Here is a 19019-nt window from a genome sequence, read left to right as displayed (position 1 = left end):
CAAGAAAAAGTAAAAAATTGTGTTACATAGTGTAATTTAATGCTTTTTCTAAATGTTTGCAAAGCCTTCTATGTTTTTGTGACGTAGCTTAAATATTGTAGGCTTACTCTCAAGAACTAATTGGATATTAATATCATGTGACCTCTAGTTAACATCTGAATTACAACATAAGGAATGTAGTTTATAACCATATTTTATATATGTTAAACACTGTTTAAGTTTGTGACAGTATTAATGTAAACCAAGATTTCTTCACCAGTTTGTGCACTGAATGTTCCATATACTGTAGTGTAAAATTCCAATAAACAAATGAAAAAACCTGAAGAAATATTAACAAATATATATGAAGAGCTAAGTTACAAAACACAGTATATGCCATTTTTAACAGAATTGATCTGCCACTGGCATTTTATTAATAGATGTAAAGCATTTTGACTGTGAAAAAGCATTTGTTATGTAATATATATGCAAAAACGGCTCGTTTGGGCTGAGAAAACACTTTACATAGAAGAGCGAACAACGTTTCGACCTTCTTCGGTCATCGTCAGGTTCACAAAGAAAGAGGTAACTGACCGGAAGCTGACCACATGTTTGAAAGGGGGTTGTGTAACTGTGTGTCGAAATGTAGAGGGCGGTATTAGATGTTTGAATATATAATTTTATTTATTATATTAATATAGGTATAAAGGCGTTCCTTTATATTGGTTTATTTTGGGTTTAAGTTGTTGTATAAGTAAGGCTTCTTTAATTTTACGTTTGTTTATGTTTGTTTCTTTATTTAGTATTTGAGTGTTTTCTATGGTTATGTTGTGTTTATTTGACTTGCAGTGTTCAAAACGTGTGAGGTGACTTTTATGTTCTTTGAATCTGGTTTCCATTTTCTACTTGTTTCTCAATATAGAAGTCGTGGCAGTTATCACATTGTATTTTATAAATAATGTTGGTGTGGTGTTTGTCAGTGTAGTTTTACATAGTATAGACCTCAGTTTTGTGCGGGTTTTGAATAAATTTGGTATTAATTGGAATGTCATATTTTGTTACTAATTTTTGCCAAATGTTGGTTATTTGTTTGCTGATGTCGGGAATATATGGTATACAGCAGTATATGGTTTCGTGGTTTTTTGATTCGTGAGCTGTATTTACTTTAGTTGGTTGATTTTGCTTTCTGTGTAGGTGTGTGCGTATAATGTTTTCTACGGTTTGTGGAGGAAACTTATTGATGTTGGTGAAGTATTGTTTTATTTTGTCTAATTCATCGTTAATTTTATCTGGTGAACATAGTTTTATGGCTGTGTTTATTTGGTTTCTTAGTATGTTGAGTTTTTGTTTTGTTTCATGTGCTGAGTCCCAAGGAATGTATAGTCCAGTATGGGTGATTTTTCGGTGGATTTCTGTTTGAAATTGTGTATCAGTTCTTGTAATTTTGAGGTTAAGATTATTAACCTGATTATTAATAATCACTGATTATTTGTTATGTAAGCTACAGTAAATATAGGTGATTTTCTCAAAATAGCAAAATCAGATGCACAACATTTTACATTTAAGATCTTTGTGTATATGTAATTCAAGTATAATTGTTAAAACTCAAATATATCTGATTTATCTATTTGATGGTTTAAAAAAATGACTAGCAACAAAGAGCACAGCAGAAAAAGAATTTTTTGTTGTGCACCATATGAATTAGACATTTTTAAAACACACCTACACACTGTAATTTTACCAAATTTTAAAACAACAGTGCATGTACCTATAGTAACTTTGTCTTGTTCAGAATGATACATTTAATATTATGATAAATGAAGACTATAGAATGTATATAAATTTTGCAAACAATTGGATCATCGGAGTATTTTATTTTGATTTTTCAGTATGTGAATCCTGGTGTTTTTTTATTCACTGTTCATTTAGATAAAAACAAAATATAGTAAGTTAATTGTTCTTGTGTGTGTTTTGTTGAGGGAACAAGCACATTTTTTTATAAGTTTATCTTTTGGACAAGTTTTTTTTAAAAATATATTTTTTAAATGTAACAAAACTCTCGATTATACTCCAGTAGATGTTGCAGTATACCTTTCAGCTACATTTTTAAAACACGTCATGCTTCCCAGTGGAACAGTGGATTTGTCTGTGGACTTGCACAGCTAGAAACCAGGTTTTGATACCTGTGAGGGCAGAATACAGATAGCTCATTGTGTAGCTTTTTGCTTAATTTCAGATAAACCAAAACTAAACACAAAATATCTATATAATAAACTTTAGAACTCAATAACTTTTTTAGAAAGGATTTTGGCAGGGCCCACACAGTTTTTTGAAATCCTGGAAAATCATGAGAATTTAGTTATAAAACTTTCAACACTGAAAAACCTGGGAAAATAATGTTTAAAATTATGGGCTTGGAAAATATTTGAAATAAAATCTCTCATTAAATAATTGGCTTAATAAGAAAAGAAAAAATTGTATATCATGATTTTTGTGACTAGGGAGACTCAAGACTGTTGCAATTTTCACTTGTAAGCACATTTGAGTAGGAAAATGCTTAGTCCCACTTTGCAGGGTTATAGAGTCATGAAATTTTGTGTATAGGTCCTAAATATACTTACAGTTTGGGCTTGGCTTGCTCTGATGGTGAGAGAACTTTTAGACCTGTAACATTCTGATGTTATGGTCAGCCACATTTTTCTTTGATCAAATATAGCTCAAGAGTTAGCAGTGGGTGTTGACTAGCTGCTTTTTTTTCTAATCTATCACTTAAAAAGTAAGGATGGCTAGTACAGATATCTTTCAGTTGCTTTGCATTAAATTGAACAAAACATGAAATTTCTTTTTATAAAATTTTTATGTACTCTGTATTATCAAGTGCACTATAACATCATGGTCCTCCCCATCTTCCATCATTTTAAGAATTATTTTTAACTTTAACATTACAGAAATTACTCAGTTTATTGTGCTAATACATTTGCAGTAAATATAATTAATCTGGGACAGTTTAGTTAGATTTTATTAAGATACATTTAAGGTTTCATTAAAAGAAAAATTAAGTGTTTTACTCTTTTTTTTTTTTTAATATAAATCACTTATCTGCTTCATTATCACTTAAATAGAAGAAAACTTTTGAATAATATATACCAAGAAAGCTGTTTGTTTTGGACAGTGGTATAAATATTGTTTTTGTTTTTTTAAACTACAAAACTTTTGCACTCTTTTATTTCAAGTTAGCTTACTGCTACTATTTATAAAATAAAAACTAACTGAAAAAATTAATTATTTGGCAGCTTCATAAAATTGTCTATCTTAGTAGAGGAATGAAGATTTATAAGCAGTAGTATTGTTGATGAGGGTGGGGATTTTGGTTCTGAAATGACCTTGGGTATAATTTTGGTGTAGTTTTTAAATATCAAAACATAAGTGTTGACTGATGTGACAGTAAACTTATAAATTTGTGGTTTTGAACTAAATATGTTTTCATGGCTTAACATAATGATTTATAAAGTTCTAAATAGAAACAACTTGATGGATAGGGTATTTTGAAGAAGGTATATACATTTCAAATTACTGCTTGTAGTTTTGAAATGTTTTGCAAAAAATAATATTATAATTCTTTGAAAGAGAAATGAAGAACTAGTTTAGCATTTTAGTAGTTTCAGCCACTCATTTAAATAGAAAATTCTATTTGTTTTATCAGTTTATTACAAATTAAACAAATATTAGGCTTTAGGATAAAATGAATCTTAAATGTTGTAAGGCCACAAACACAATAGAAATAAAACCTAAAGCACATTTCGTGCAGTTTTGGGTAGTTAATTTCCTGCCCTTAAGACCTTGTGCAAAATGTTTTAATATAATTTGCTGTAATATTATCATATAAATAGTATATTATAATCATTGAATAAGGTATTATCAGAATTGGAAATTTACACAAAACTGTTTAAAAGTGGTGTCAGATAAGCAATCCCTAACATATAGGAGGATACATTACATAACAATGTGTGTGTGTGTGTGTGTGTATACATTAAAAATAAAACTATAATAATGTAGTTTGTAAAACTTAAATACTTAATGAAGTCACATTTCAGAAAGTCTTCATACTTACTAACAACTGTGTTCATAAACCTGAAATATTTTTAAATGTGTATGTTTAATACTGTTTACATTTCCTTTACAAAGACTAAAACATAGTAGTGAGTATTACATTACCAGTATGTTTATTCTAATAAGTTGTACATATAAATATTTTTATGATAGAAAAGATTGGTTGTCATGCAGAGTATGTGCCAACTTTGTTTTTCTTTCATTCCTATTGGATTGCTAACAAATCATTAAACTTTGGGTGTGACTGAGGTAATAAATTAGAAATCACATGTATCTGAAATGTACATTAAATGATTATGAAGTTCAAACAATATTGGAAGGTTAGATACTATGGATAATACTTTGATACAAAAAATACTAAGAAATTCAGGGATTAGCAGCATGTTAAAAATTGAATTAAACATTTCAAAATAAGAACTACTTCGTGTAACACTTTTTAGAAACAGAAACATTAAATGGAGATCTATGTTGAAAAGAATAACAACAAGGACAGTATTATGTATTTGGTTGATCAGTGCAATAATCTCAGTAAGAAGTACATGTAATAATCTATGGAAGTATGTTTTGTATAGAAATGTGTATTATTATATAAATATGTATAAACTGAGAGGCACAACTCTTTACCACTTACCACTCATTTTCCAGTTTTTCTAAAAAGGTGTAAGAACCACAGGATAATATGCTATCATTAATTTTTTTTCTCCAATTTCTAGGTCAGTTATTATTTCCCTCTTAAGACATTATGGCGATCTTTCTTCTGTGCTCTAGTGGCAGCTTTTATTCTTCGGTCCATCAACCCATTTGGTAATGACCACTTGGTAATGTTTTATGTGGAATATACCAGGAACTGGCTTTTTGTGGAATTAGTTCCTTTCATAATACTAGGTATTTTAGGGGTAAGCTGAATAGCATTGTATATTATATATATGCTGATATGTTTTTACTTGGAATCCACTTATTAGTGTAAAATTAGCCTTTAATAACAAATTAATTGTTTTTTTCATCCATTTAGTAATATAAGTGAAGAATTTGGTCAAGTTGCTGAGTGAAAATTCTTCTCAAAATAAGGGTGTAATTAGAGGAATTTACAGTATTTGGTGGATATAATTATTATGCATGTGTGTGCCTATTTCTATATATGTTTGTTATAACCAAAAGCAGGCCAAAACAAAAAAATAAATAAAAATTGCTGCACTAACTGAAAGGATCCCAGGATACAAGCTATTATATAGGATATAAAATGTACCCTAGGTTTTGGAGGTGAGTGATGAAGTAGGACCCACATTGTGGTGGGGATACACCGTCTGTTAGTCTTAACTTGTATTCATCAGGCTCACATAAGAAATAAAAGAGTAGCAATAGATATAGAAATAGAAATTAGGAGAGCAAGATGTGGGTGCTCAAGCCCACATTTATATCACTCTTTACTACCTGCAGACAGCTATGGGAAGGTGACTGCTCTCCAAATAATATGGGGGTAAGTAAGTTAAATAAACTCACCTCTTGAAATTAGCATTCCAGTTCCCATTATGGTAGAAAGGCATTAATTGGTAGCCCAGTAAATGAAATATACTAGTATGAAGGGCCCCATCCAATTATCTAAATTAACTAGCATAACTTCTAACCACCACCCATTAATATATATATATTCCATAAAAGAAAAAAAAATATATTTTATCATTTCTGAGGAAAGCTAATAATGTCAAAGACAAATATAACTTTTGAAAGAAGGAAAGAAGCTGCTGTATTTTTGCAGGTTTATTTGGTAAGGAAAGTTACTAAATTTAAATCAAGTGATAGTACTAAGGAAAAAATATTGTATGTTCAGAGCAAGTGATGTTATTTGATAAAGAAGGCTGATTTTTGTGTGTTTAGGTCAAATGATTGTTAAAATTATATATTTAGAACAAATGATACATAAAATGTTTAAGATAACTAAATATTAGTGTGTGTGTGTGTGTGTGTGTTTGTATTATAGACCAAGTAATGAGAAATGCTGGCTTATTTAGACAAAGTAACATTGTAATACTATATTTTTCTTCCACTATAGGGAAGTTTTGAATTAGTTAATTATTGCTGATGCTATGTAATATGTTTGCACATCAATGGACTTCACATGTATGTAATTGGTTATTTGTTCAAGTCAGTTATCTGGAATGTGTTTAATATATATATATACATATTGTGTTGAAGATGTATCAAATCACAAAATCCCAGGTACATGAATATGATACATCTTTTGTATGATTTGTTTTATTGTATTTAAAAAAGTTACTGCAGGAAATATTTTGAAATTTGAAAACACTATGTAGCTTTGGCAAATAAAATTTTTGTGTGTGATACTGTATAAATTTGCAGCTTTGAAAATTCAAAGAAATGTTTTATTTTGAAAATAAACAGATATAATTTCCTTTGTTATAGATTTACTTAATGATTTTTCTGTCTTCCTACATCCTTGTAAAAGTTTCCTACATATTTTTTTAAAATGTCAAACTTTATCTTTGTTTTGAATAAAAAATACTGTGACCTTCTGGCAGAAGTTTTTTTATAAGCACTTTTTAACATGTGGCCAAGCTAAGCTTTTGTCACTGTTCTGATCTCTGTGAGAATCTCCAATAAAAGGGAAACTATATTAGCTTATGGGGTTAAAAAGAACAAAAAAATAGCTTTCATGTTATTTAGATCATTAGTTTGTCTTCTCAAAGTTGAGATGTAGGCAGTTATATCACACCATGTCAACAGAGGTTTTGATAAAACTGAATTTACACTGAAGTTACTAGGCCAATATTAGTACTGCTATGCTTACAACTATTTTGAATTTCTTTTTAAGGGGCTGTAAATATTATGAAAAATCAAGAAATTCACAAGCATTAATTTTTTTTTCCACAAAGCATTGAAATCAATGTTTTGAAAAATGTTAATGTATGAAACTAAATCAGTAGTTATTTTTATTGAATAAATTTCAATTCTCATATTCTCATATTTTTTTTTAGATGTGTGTAATAATGACTAGAACCTAGTTAATTTTGTTTTTTTAATTTACTGGTGCAATTTTGACCTTGGTATATGATATGATCCACCTGTCTGAGCACCATAGGGTGAAATGGATGAGTCATTAGACAAGGAGCATGAGTTAGGTGGCCAGTCATATATTTTACTACTGTAATACCACAATTAATGTCTCAACTAAGTGAGGATATTGTTAGTGAAAAGCATGAATCTGATGTTACAAAGAATTTTAGATGAACAGTTATATGCTATGGCTCAAGATAGTAAAAAGGAATGGCTCACACCCCAGTTTGTAGTATTACTTTTTTAAGTATAGGTCTGACATTGACTGGTTTCTTTGCTAGTAGTTTCATAGCGTTAAAGTTTAAAAAGTTTATTTGGAATAAAATCTTGTACAGTCAACTTATTAACCTTTTCACAACAGGTACTCTTTTCTTTGCAAGTCACTGTGTTACATTCAAAATTTAATTATACACTTTTATTATCAGTGTAGGTGAATGAAATTGGCATTATATTGTATTTTAGGATTCTAGGTTTTACATTTTCTAAGTTTCAAATCTTTTATTTAAAACAAAAACCCTTTAATAAACTACTTAAAACTTCAGACGTATTGTCATATAACTAAGAATTTATGAAAATTCTTTACTTTGGTACTATGTATCTTCAGTAATACAAAAGCAGTTGTGTAAAGGGACATCTAGGCTTTAAGATGCTTACGTGTCCTTTTGACTCGTATGTTTAAAAAAATTTTCAATTAATACATTTGAAAAAAGTAATGATGTTTTTCAATCTCTGACAGAGAACTTTGAACTTTGTAGCCTATATGTAAATATCACATACATAAGCAACTGGCCACAATCTTAAGGTTAATGAACATAAAGAAAAAATATGCATTTTGCATTGTTAGACTCAACCACTTATTTGAGTAGAGCTTTGCAAGATGAAAATAAAAATAAAAACCTTTTTTACCATTTAATAGGGAAAATGTGAACACTATGAAATTAGCCTAAATACTAGCTGGTCAAAAGTTTGAAACCATACCAAAAAGAAGTTCTAAACAGGGTAGGAAATGCCCAACAAGAGGTCTCAGTAGTGAGTTGCATGGCCGTCATTACGAATAACTTCAAACATTCGCTTTGGCATGGTTATTATTTAAAATGCATAATTTAAAGGTTTAAACTTTTTTAAATATACATCATACTTTGTGTCAGTTCTTAAAGCTTACAATATTATGCAGTGCACAAAAATTGTGTTGAATGGTTGCACATGTCTACTACAGACAAGAAAGGAAAATAAAACATTAAAAATTAACTATGTTTAAAAAGGAAAAGAAAAAAAATTACAAATTTAACAAAAAAATTTTAAATATGTTCTACAACAAGTTAAAAGGTATGTGTTTTTCTTACTGTTTCCTAATTTAATTATTTCATTTCATTGTATGTTGATGATAATAACTAGAGTTAGTGATGTTGCAGAGAAAATGGTAAATAAACTATTAACATTAACCTTAAACAACTTTTCATATTATTTTAGGAGATTCTATAGGTTATACAAATAAAATATGAAAACTAAAAATTGAAGAACAGTATTTTTGTACTTGAAATTAAAATCATCTTGAACCCAATTTGTCAGTAGTTTGAGTGCAAGTAATTACAATTGAAAAAAATAACATATTTTTAGTAAAAACACTTAATTATAATGATGTCAATTTTTATGTACAAGATACTTATAATCTTTAACAAAATCTTACCAGTTTTGAGAGGATATTTTAAGAAATCTCATACTTTCCATGATTATTTTGCATAAATGAAATTTGAGATGTTTTTTGCAAATTACATAAGTCTAAAGTGAAAAGGTTAATAGAATATTTTCATAACATTAATGCAGGATTTCTTCCTCAACCAAAAAGTAAAGTAATGTCTTGGGGTAGTAGAGCAAGAAACAGAAAATTCTGGTGGTTGTTTCTTGAAGGTGTTGAATATGATGTATTTGATAAATATGCAATCTACATAATGTTAATATATTTTAATCTCAAGCAGTAAGCAGTCAAAAAGATGCTGTTTTGGAGAGGCCATGCACACACCAGTTTATTATTTATTTTTTGTTCTCAAAGTTGATTGTGAAACCTTTCTTTTCATTGTCTTTGAAGTTGAAGACTTTGTTCTTAATCTTCCAATATTACAGAAGGCTACATCTATAATTACTTTCATTGTGAGCATTGAACCTTTGTTTTTTTTGTATTTTTTTTATTCTGGAACAGGTTATTTGGGTATGATAGATAAGCTTGTTTTAGCAAGTGCTGTATAAAGGTTCTCTGCAATTGCATCCACAGAGGCTGCATAGGTTGTAAGTCAAACATCTCGGAACTTCAAACGTGCAGGTAAATGAAGGAATAATGGTGATTGATAATGAAATGTTTAGGAGTGGCAAAGTTCCAGTCAGTGTTTGATGGGGCGTGGAGCCATTTATTTAAGCTCTATGGGTTCTGGTCTGAAATACAAAATCAATGAAGAGCAAGGAAGAAAGTTTACGTAGCACAGTCATCAGTTGCACGACAAGAAGTACTATCATTTGTTTCTGTTGATGATTTGGTTAATCATAACTCAGTCAATATTTGTTTAACTTGGAAAATTTAAGTTGTAATCCTTATATCACACGCCACTTCCTATACAAGTTTCACCAAATTCACTGAACGTAAAAAAATGCAGAATTTCTTTTCTGACCACCAGGGCACTGATTGAGGAAGAGATCTTGTGTTGAAATGAAAGAGCTAAAAAGTGTACTTAAAAATGAAATCTTATACTTTTATTGTGAGTTCTGAGCAGTGGAATTCAATTTGTGTACGATTGATATTTAGGGGCTTGTAGGAACCATATTTATCAAAGGAAATATTCAGTGGTGCAGCTACCGGAAGCAGTCTCAATTGGGGAAGTATCCAGTAACAGAGGTAAGAGAGTACATACATACTATTTCATAATTTTCTATGTTTTCAGTCAATAGTTCATTATCAAAATAAACAGTAGTTTATTTATTGCCTCTGCAAAGCACAATTTTAAAATTAAATTAAATGTAAGAATTAAAATTGTGTACAAGATTTGTAAATCCATAATTTCTTAAATTTCATGATATTTCTTCATTCTGAATTACAAAAATTACTCTTGTAATGATTATTTCTAACTTTAAACTTTATTTGTTTTAGGTACTGGTTATCACCTGTATCACTGCTATAATTAGTTTTCCAAACACTTACACTCGCATGAATACCAGTGATCTTATCAAACTGTTGTTTAGTCAGTGTGGTGTAGCAGATGTTTCTCTTTTGTGGTAAGTTATGAAAGAAATGATTGATTTTTTTAGATAAGGTTTTATACTAACCAGTTAACTAACCAATTATTTTTTATGAAACTTTAAACAAAATTGTTTATTACGTATCTTGATTTTTTTTTAAGTAGGCAGTTTTATCTTACTTAATACTCAGTAAAGATTGCTCTTTTAGAATCCTGGAAAACTAAAATGTCTTCATGAAAATTTTTTTTTCATTAATTTTAATATACAACCAAATAAGAGCTAGAGCTTTGATCAGTACAATTAAAATCTTTCTTACAATTATCAGCTTATTGAACTTGCCAGAACAGTGTGTTGAAATTAACGAGGCAGTTGCAGCATCTGTTTTTCTGTCAATATTTTTAAATCTTGTCCCTCAAAGTAATTAACTTATTCTAGTGCCAAAACACTGAGTTAAATTTATCAAGGTAATTGCAGCAACTTTCTCAATTTTAAATATGTAATTAATAATCTACTGCTTGAACCTGTTGTAATAATGATTATCTGATAAACATTACAAAAGTTTATTGAATAGCTAATAATGAAACATTTAAATACTGAAGTAATTTGTGACAATGGTTATGTAATTTTCAATACTTTACATTGTAGAGAGGATGTATTTTTAGTGTGTTTTAATTATTACTGGTATTTTCAATAAGAACTGTAAAAAAACAGCTTACTATAAGACTCCAAATAAGTAATTCTTAAATGAGTTTAGTAGATCTGTGTGAAAAGAAATTCTTCATGTAGCAGATCGTGATATTATTGGACTGTGAAATAATGTTGATGTTAAAGGTTTTTGTTTTTTATTGCATAACGTGTAATTTAGAGCAAAAGAGTAATTAATATTTTGAAAAAATAAATCCACCACTAAATAGTGGAATGAAAAAGTACTTTGATAGAAAAAAAATTATTTTAACTAATGTTATCCAGTTATAGAAAATTTGACATTATGAGTTGTTTTATCTATTACATAATTACATATAGAGAATACAACATAATTCAACAGTTGTAGAAACTTTTTCTCGTTTAAAATTGGAAATATTTAAAAGTCAAAGATGAGAAAGAAACTTTTTTTTTTAATTCTTAAACTACTGGTAATGTATTTTAGGACTTGCATATTTCAAAAGAATTTATCATTTGAGTGTATTTAGACTTATTCCATTATTATATATATTAAATAATATATATATATATATATATAAATTTTTTGATGAGAGTGAAAATTAAAATTTTGAAAAAAAATGTTGCTGAGTGTGCTACTTATATTTTAAATAAAATGAATTAACACTGGCTGTTTTGTATCTACAATATTTCATTATTAATGTTATTAATGATTTTCTAGTCCTTACTAAAGCTGATAAAGTGTACAGTTATTTTCTTTTATATTGTTATTCCACTTAATAAGTATGGAAGTGTTAGTGATGTCATTTCTACTGAGAAAAATGAATAACTGGAATTTTTTGTTTTGGATGTAAAATCATCTTAAAGTGTTTCTGTAATTCGTAATCATTTTTGTCATGTAACCTGTGGGATAAAAGGAGGCTGGAAATTTGAATATTAAATTATATTATATAATTCATTTATTTTTATATTATCCATAGTGAGTGAATCTTGCAAAATTGTATACTACTTTTTCAGTGATTACAACAGGAACTTCACAAACGTTAACAGCAGGATAAAGATAGCTGAGGCAGGACCAGGTGTGCACAAGTCTTTGGGATTACTAACATTAGCCTTAATCTTCAAACTGTGTATCACAATTTTTACTTTTGGAATCAAGGTGAATATGGTTTGACGTTAATCGTTAAAACGCTCAGATGTAATTTCTCAACATTGAATAATGTTAAAGATCTTGGTTTAAGAAAATAGTTTTCTTACTTTCTACTGTAGAATACCATGCTGAATTTTGTTAATATCCTAATCGTAAAAAGTTTAACTAATTTGTTAGTAGTTAATACTTACACATTTTAAAGATTATAATCATTAAAGAGAATTATTACTATCAAATTTTTAGGTCTACTGTATGATTCCACTTCCAGAAATGAAGTTAATAGTAATATATCTAATTAACCAGGTTAACAAAAAGTTGCTTTATCTATTGCTTGTTTCAGAAAGCAGCTTCACTAAATTTGACTGTATCTATCACCAAAGAAGAAATTAGTTAGGTTTTAACAGCTGTATACAAAAGGTTAAGGTTAAAATGAAAAATGATCATGTTAAAGTTAATAGAAAACAATCTGTATGAATGTGTCTATATAATTTCCTGGAAATTAAATACTGAATGGTTGGTGTGTCAGATATGTAGAAGTGAGATTCTATGATTTGACTCACTACTGCCAATACGAAAATTCTTTTTGGTACTCTGGGATTGTGATTAAATTATAATTTGACACTCAAATTCTACTACCCGATCTGACAACAATAGCAGTGGGTGATGTTGACTTAGTACCTTCCCTCTAGTCTATTGCTTTAAAGTTAGGTATGGTTAGCATAGATACCTTTCATGTCGGTTTACATGAAATCCGACTGGTAACATTATGTATTGTAATAACTGAATGTTATCTAGTGTTTAGTCTTATGTTTCATGCATATTATTAATAGTTTTCAATTTATTTTTGTTTATGAAATTATTGAGAGGGGGGGATTACCTATCAGAAATAAAGTAAGCAAAAGCATTCAGAAACAGTTGTTCCTCTTCAGTCCCACATGCAAAATTAAGTTTTTAGTCCCATAAGGGAATAAAATATATTAAGAGCTGTCTTGCTGGTGTTGTCTATATCAATCAGCTGGAAGATCATTTCAAAGCAGGCATTTATTAACAAACAAAAAAAAAGCTCTTCTTTTTTGAAGGATTTCTGACTCCAGGTTTATGTACTTTTCTGAATACATTTTCTGTCATTATTATATAAAATAACATTTGTTTCAATAATTTTTATGCTTAAGTTGTATAAATAGGTACCAACTGGTTTGTTTATTCCAAGTTTGGTCATGGGTGCCATAATGGGTCGAATGGTAGGAATTGGTATGGAACAACTAGCATAGTAAGTATATATAACATCCACTTTTGTTTTTGTTTTCTCAATTCTTTGCATATAATGCAAAGTTTTAAAACAGTATTCTAAGACTTTTAAGAAAACAAAAGCCTTATTTGAAAGATGTCTTGGGTCTAGTAAACAATCTTTTTTCTAGTTTAACTGTTCAGTAATATATTTTTTCTTATTTAGCCTTATTAAATTAGTAACACAACCCAATAATGATGTTGCATTATGGTTAGAAACTAAGTTGTTGGTTTTAAGTGCTGGTGAAGTACTGTTTAACTCGTACACATTTATTCATCCTTAACTTAGTTACAAATTTTATAAAATAATGATGGAGTTCTAACACTTAAATATGAATAACTTTGATCCTTGCATTGATAGGGCTACTCCCCAGATGTTCCTTCTAGATAACCTTGGTTGTGTTTTTGACTGAATATACTGTGTCAGATGACTGACAATCTGAAATCTATTAAAATACCTGAGAAGTACCTGTTTAGGAGTGGGTTTTTCTTAAAATTTTCTACATTCCCTACGTATGGTTTACTTTTATTTACATTCCATGCTGCTTTTAAAAACTTGCTGTTGACCTGGATACTGCTGAGTTTCAATTGCGTAAAAACTAAACTTTTAATTCCTAATGTAAAGATTTCTGGGGTAATAAAGAAACTTGGAAAAGTTTCTCATTGTCATCTTTTTTCTTCCTTTTTGGCTATGGTTCAACTTTAAAACATAGTTGCCGAGTAATAAATTTGTCAGAATTTTTTTTGTATGACAGCACTAAATCAGTAGACACTAAAGAAAACACTAGATGGGGTCAAAATATTTAGAAGGTTTTATAACTAGTTTTAGGAATTTATTTTACATTTAAAATTTACTTATATGTCACCAAAAACAAGCTTTTAATGTTATTCATCCAGATATTTTGACTGTGAATCTATATCCAATTGTTCCCCAGTGGCACAGTGCTTTGTCTGCAGACTGAAAATACTAAACACCAGGTTTCAATACCTGTGGTCGACAATGTATCTTTGTGCTTAATTACAAAAAAAAAAGTATCCAGATTTTAGTGCAAAATCAATACTTGAATTCAGATGATTAAAACAATAGGTTGATTATTTTGTATTTTGCTGCATGTGTTTTGTAGAAAATTAAACTTCATTTATTACATTTTTCTGTTTCAACGGTTTATACAGAGAAAAATATTTTTTGGATATGCAACTTATTATTTAGTTGAAAGGTTTCATCTGATGAATATAACAAACACAGCTTATTTTTGGTTATTTTGGTTTTCTGGTTATTCTTGAAAATTCCTTTTAACTATACTACAAGAAGTGACAGGTGTGATATTCCAAAGGTCTCAAATACTATTTAAAAAAAAATTAAAGTTTCCTTATTTTATATTTTAATTATAAGTAATTGAAACACAATTTATATATGAAAACTTAATTAGAAGTGTTATGTTAATGGCATATTTAATTTTGGAAGATGATAAAATGAAAAATAGAAACGTAAAGGTTTTATGAAGATTATAAAGTGTTAAATTATTGTATACTTTCAAAATTTTGTCCTTTAATCTTTTAATTTTCATCTATTAGGTGTTTCCATATTTATGTGTGTGTGTATCTTTTTATCACAATTTCCTCTTGTGTTATTCCAAATGATAAAATCTCTACATGTTTGCAGATGAAATTTTTTCATATGTAATTCAGGTATGTGATTTGAAATTGGTTCTTTGTATTTCTGTATAATAATAGCCATTACCCTCACCTATGGGTATTTCAAGGAGCTTGCTCCACTGGTGAAAATTGCTTGTCTCCTGGGCTGTATGCCATGGTAGGTGCTGCAGCATGTCTTGGAGGAGTCACAAGAATGACAGGTATAATAAAGCACTTGGAGTTCACAAATAAGAAAATTTATATTATTTTAAATTTTATTTTTAAAACGTTGTGTATTCACTTCTAGTTTGTTATAATTCCTAAAAGTGTGTGGAATTTATGCTTGCTAATAAGGTTATCTAAGACAAGAAAATTTGTTATTGGTTATTAAAGTTAAATACTAACTTAACTACAATTCTGTTACTTTGGGCATTGTTGTTTAACAGTAGCCTTATACTTTTAAAGAGGACTTGTGTGTATGTTCTGTTATTTGTAACTTGCATTATCTAATAAAGGCTACCTAATATTTTAATAACTGATTTCATAAATAAATAAATGTAAAAGATGTAAGGGAATATGTAAATACAGGAATAACAATTATATTAAGTAATTCACTTAATGACAAATTAAAAGTGGTGGTGTAATTTTTTTTTCTGTTTACAAAATTTAAAAATTATATACTAGATAAAATCTAATATGTAAGCTTGCAATGCACTTGAGTTTTTAAATTAACACTAATAAATGTGCTCTGAAGGTACATCAGGTAATAAAGAAAATTTAATTTGCTTATTTTGTAATTCTTGTAAGTTTAAGACAGAAATAATTTTCATATATTTTTATAAACAGTCATGATGAAAATTAACCTAAAGTAAATCATAAATTCAATTTTTAAGCACTGTATTCTCAATTACATGTAATAAACATATGTCAAAGGTGTAGAATAATTTTATTACAGCTTTTATAACTCTCAAACTTGCTTAAAACTCATGAACTAGAGCTTTACCTTTAGTGGAAACACAACTCTACAGGCAGTCACAAATACAAATGAAAACCAAAAAGTTACATTTCCAAGATCTTTTAAGATCCACTTTTTTGGATGCAATAAAGCATGCTTTAATACATATTTATGTATATCTTAAACTGTCAACTCATTTTTGTCTTTCTGGAAATTTAACACTTTCTAACCAGTTTAGAAAGAAATACTTTAAACAGATATTTGTTAAATATTATCTTAATTTCCAGTTTACATTATTTACTAAATGTGTTAGTGGATTAAAAAAAACAACAACTTAAAGTCTGCTCTTGTTTTTCATAATACATTTTGAAAAATTACACACATTATAATTTCTTCTTTTTGTTCTATTTAGTATCTTTAGTGGTGATCATGTTTGAGTTAACTGGTAGTGTGAAGTATATTGTGCCACTTATGGCTGCTGTCATGGCAAGTAAGTGGGTAGGAGATGCTTTTGGAAGAAGAGGAATGTATCCTTTTTTACTTTTTAAATTTGTATTTTATTATCACAAACTTATATTTGATTTGATTAGTCTTTTAGTATCAAGCAAATGCAGCAAGTACAGAAAAGTTTCTAAGTTCTGATAGGAACTGATTGATAGTAGTTATAAATAATTCAAATGCCTGTAATTACCTTTGTCAGTTACAGACTTCTGTGGTTAATTAGTGTAATAAAAGATGCATGTAACTAATTCATTGCTTAAAAATATAACAATACACGCTTCTCCTGTGCTTGGAATTGGGGGTATTAACTCAAAAGATTTTTACTAAATGTAGTATGTGCTTGGCCAAAACTCTACTTCTTGATATTTATATGTACTTCACTGTTATGTTTTTATTAAAACATTAACAAAAGATAACCTTTAAAGAAGTAATATAAAAATATATGTCATGCAAATGATTGCAAATACACAATGGATTTCATATCTGAGATTATGACAGGCTCTATCAGGATCATAAATTTGGCAGCAGAAAAGTGGATTTAACATTGTTTTGAACAAATGTGGTCATGTAAATTCTGGATGTGTGAGATATGGAGTTCTCATTTAAGTAGTTTGATAACTTATTATTTAAAAAAATAGAGGTTAATCTTGTTTAAATTGCTTAAGTAGACAATTCACAATTTCATATGTTTTGAAATTCAATTTATTTTATTTTTAATACAGAAGCAATAAGCCTTTTAAAGTAATTGTAGAACCTAAACTTTGAAGCATGGACAATAACTGCATGAACAAAATTGGGGATTACATGACAAGTTGTTTTGATTTAATATGTTTCAAGTGATAAACATAGCATGATAACACAGTTTGCAGTATATGTTTTAAATTCAAGTCTAGTTTAATCATAGAATAAAATTGTTCAAACAAGTCACTTAGCCTTAAATGGACAGTTCTTTATATTTAAATAATAAGTATCAAGTGGTTGTAATCTTTGATGATTATGCAGCTATGATGCCCACATTAACTTGAATGGTTATCCATTTCTTGATAGTAAAGAGGAGTATACATACACAGCATTAGCTACAGATATAATGACACCCAGGTAAGCTTTCAACTTCTGCATTGTTATTTACTCAAATAGTAAGAAACTTTTATTATTTTAATTGCTATTATTTTATTTGATCCTTTTGCAATGGGCTTGACATAATATATTTAAATTCATATTCACATTTGCACAAATTAAGTAATTACACCATAACTTGTGTATCTTCACAAAATTTGGTAGAGTTGTGATAATAATTACAAGTCTTGTACATAAAAAATCAAAATTTTTACTGAAAATTTGTTTGTTAAATTATCAAGTCTATTTCCTACAAATATGAATGCAAAGTGATTTTCTTGTTTTGATTAAAAAACTATTTTTTATCCCAAAAATTTCAGACATATTTGTATAATATCAAATACATACTAATTACATTGGAAACACTTGTTTTCAGTAAAACTTTATATTTTGTGTGTTGGTTTCTGTAATTTAACTAAATGGGGGTCTCTCAGTTTGGTGAGTCTTGTAACCACTATAAAATATTATGAAATAAATATAAGTTTTGCTTTTTCATTCTAGAATGGTTACAGATTATAACACGAAAACAAATGTTTTGTCTGAATTGCTTAAATCTTAGAACATTTATATATGTATATATATGTGTGTATTATATTTATCTTTCAGTCCTGCTTGTAACCAAGAGTATCAAATAAGCTTTTACAAAGTAACCTGTTTTGGCTGTATTTTAGTGGACTAGTATTTTGGAAAGTACAGTCACATTTCAGTTATAATATATATTTGTATATAAATTATTAAGATTTACAAATTTGTTCTTAAACTTGTTTTTATTAAAATGTAGAACAACAAATAAACAAGTTTAACAAACAGTTATTTCTTTTAGTTACAACCTTTGTATTGATTTTCTGCTTGCCATGGGTTGCTGAACCTTATCGAATTTCGTATGTTGAGGATGTGAAAGGAAATTTTTTTAAGGTTTAACATACACATTTGAAGTAACCGATAGTTATAAATAACTATATCAATACCATAGAATTTCACTATAATTTAGCAAACTTAGTAGCTAAACTTTGGGTCTTAAAAAATATATATATTGAGCTCATTAAAGTGTGAACTTTGGCCCAGCATGGCCAGGTGGGTTAAGGTGTTTGACTTGTTATCTGAGGGTCGCAGGTTCAAATCCCCATCACACCAAACATGCTTGCTCTTTTAGCTCTGGGGGCATTACAGTAATGTTACAGTCAATCCCACTATTTGTTAGTAAAAGAGTAGCCCAAGAATTGGTGGTGGGTGGTGATGACTAGCTGCCTTCACTCTAGTCTTATACTGCTAAATTAGGGATGGCTAGTGCAGATAGCCCTCCAGTAGCTTTGCATGAAAATAAAAAAA

At 28.7% G+C, this 19019-nt stretch overlaps 1 protein-coding gene across 10 annotated transcripts in view; it reads left to right on the top strand.

Annotated features, from left to right (window-relative positions):
* Positions 1–19019, top strand: part of LOC143253183 (H(+)/Cl(-) exchange transporter 5-like) — a 92401-nt gene that overhangs the window by 47552 nt on the left and 25830 nt on the right. For all 10 annotated transcript variants that reach the window (XM_076506602.1, XM_076506600.1, XM_076506604.1 and 7 more), the window contains 8 exons: positions 4803–4985; positions 9956–10045; positions 10298–10422; positions 12064–12205; positions 13381–13466; positions 15218–15339; positions 16486–16600; positions 17577–17672. In XM_076506602.1, the coding sequence (XP_076362717.1) occupies positions 4803–4985; positions 9956–10045; positions 10298–10422; positions 12064–12205; positions 13381–13466; positions 15218–15339; positions 16486–16600; positions 17577–17672 (959 nt within the window). The remainder of the gene's footprint in view (positions 1–4802; positions 4986–9955; positions 10046–10297; positions 10423–12063; positions 12206–13380; positions 13467–15217; positions 15340–16485; positions 16601–17576; positions 17673–19019) is intronic.

The sequence above is a fragment of the Tachypleus tridentatus genome, chromosome 6 (assembly GCF_004210375.1).
Source record: "Tachypleus tridentatus isolate NWPU-2018 chromosome 6, ASM421037v1, whole genome shotgun sequence".
Taxonomy (NCBI): domain Eukaryota; kingdom Metazoa; phylum Arthropoda; class Merostomata; order Xiphosura; family Limulidae; genus Tachypleus; species Tachypleus tridentatus.
Note: the sequence above shows the minus strand (reverse complement) of the source record. Positions and strands in the feature narration are given on the sequence as shown.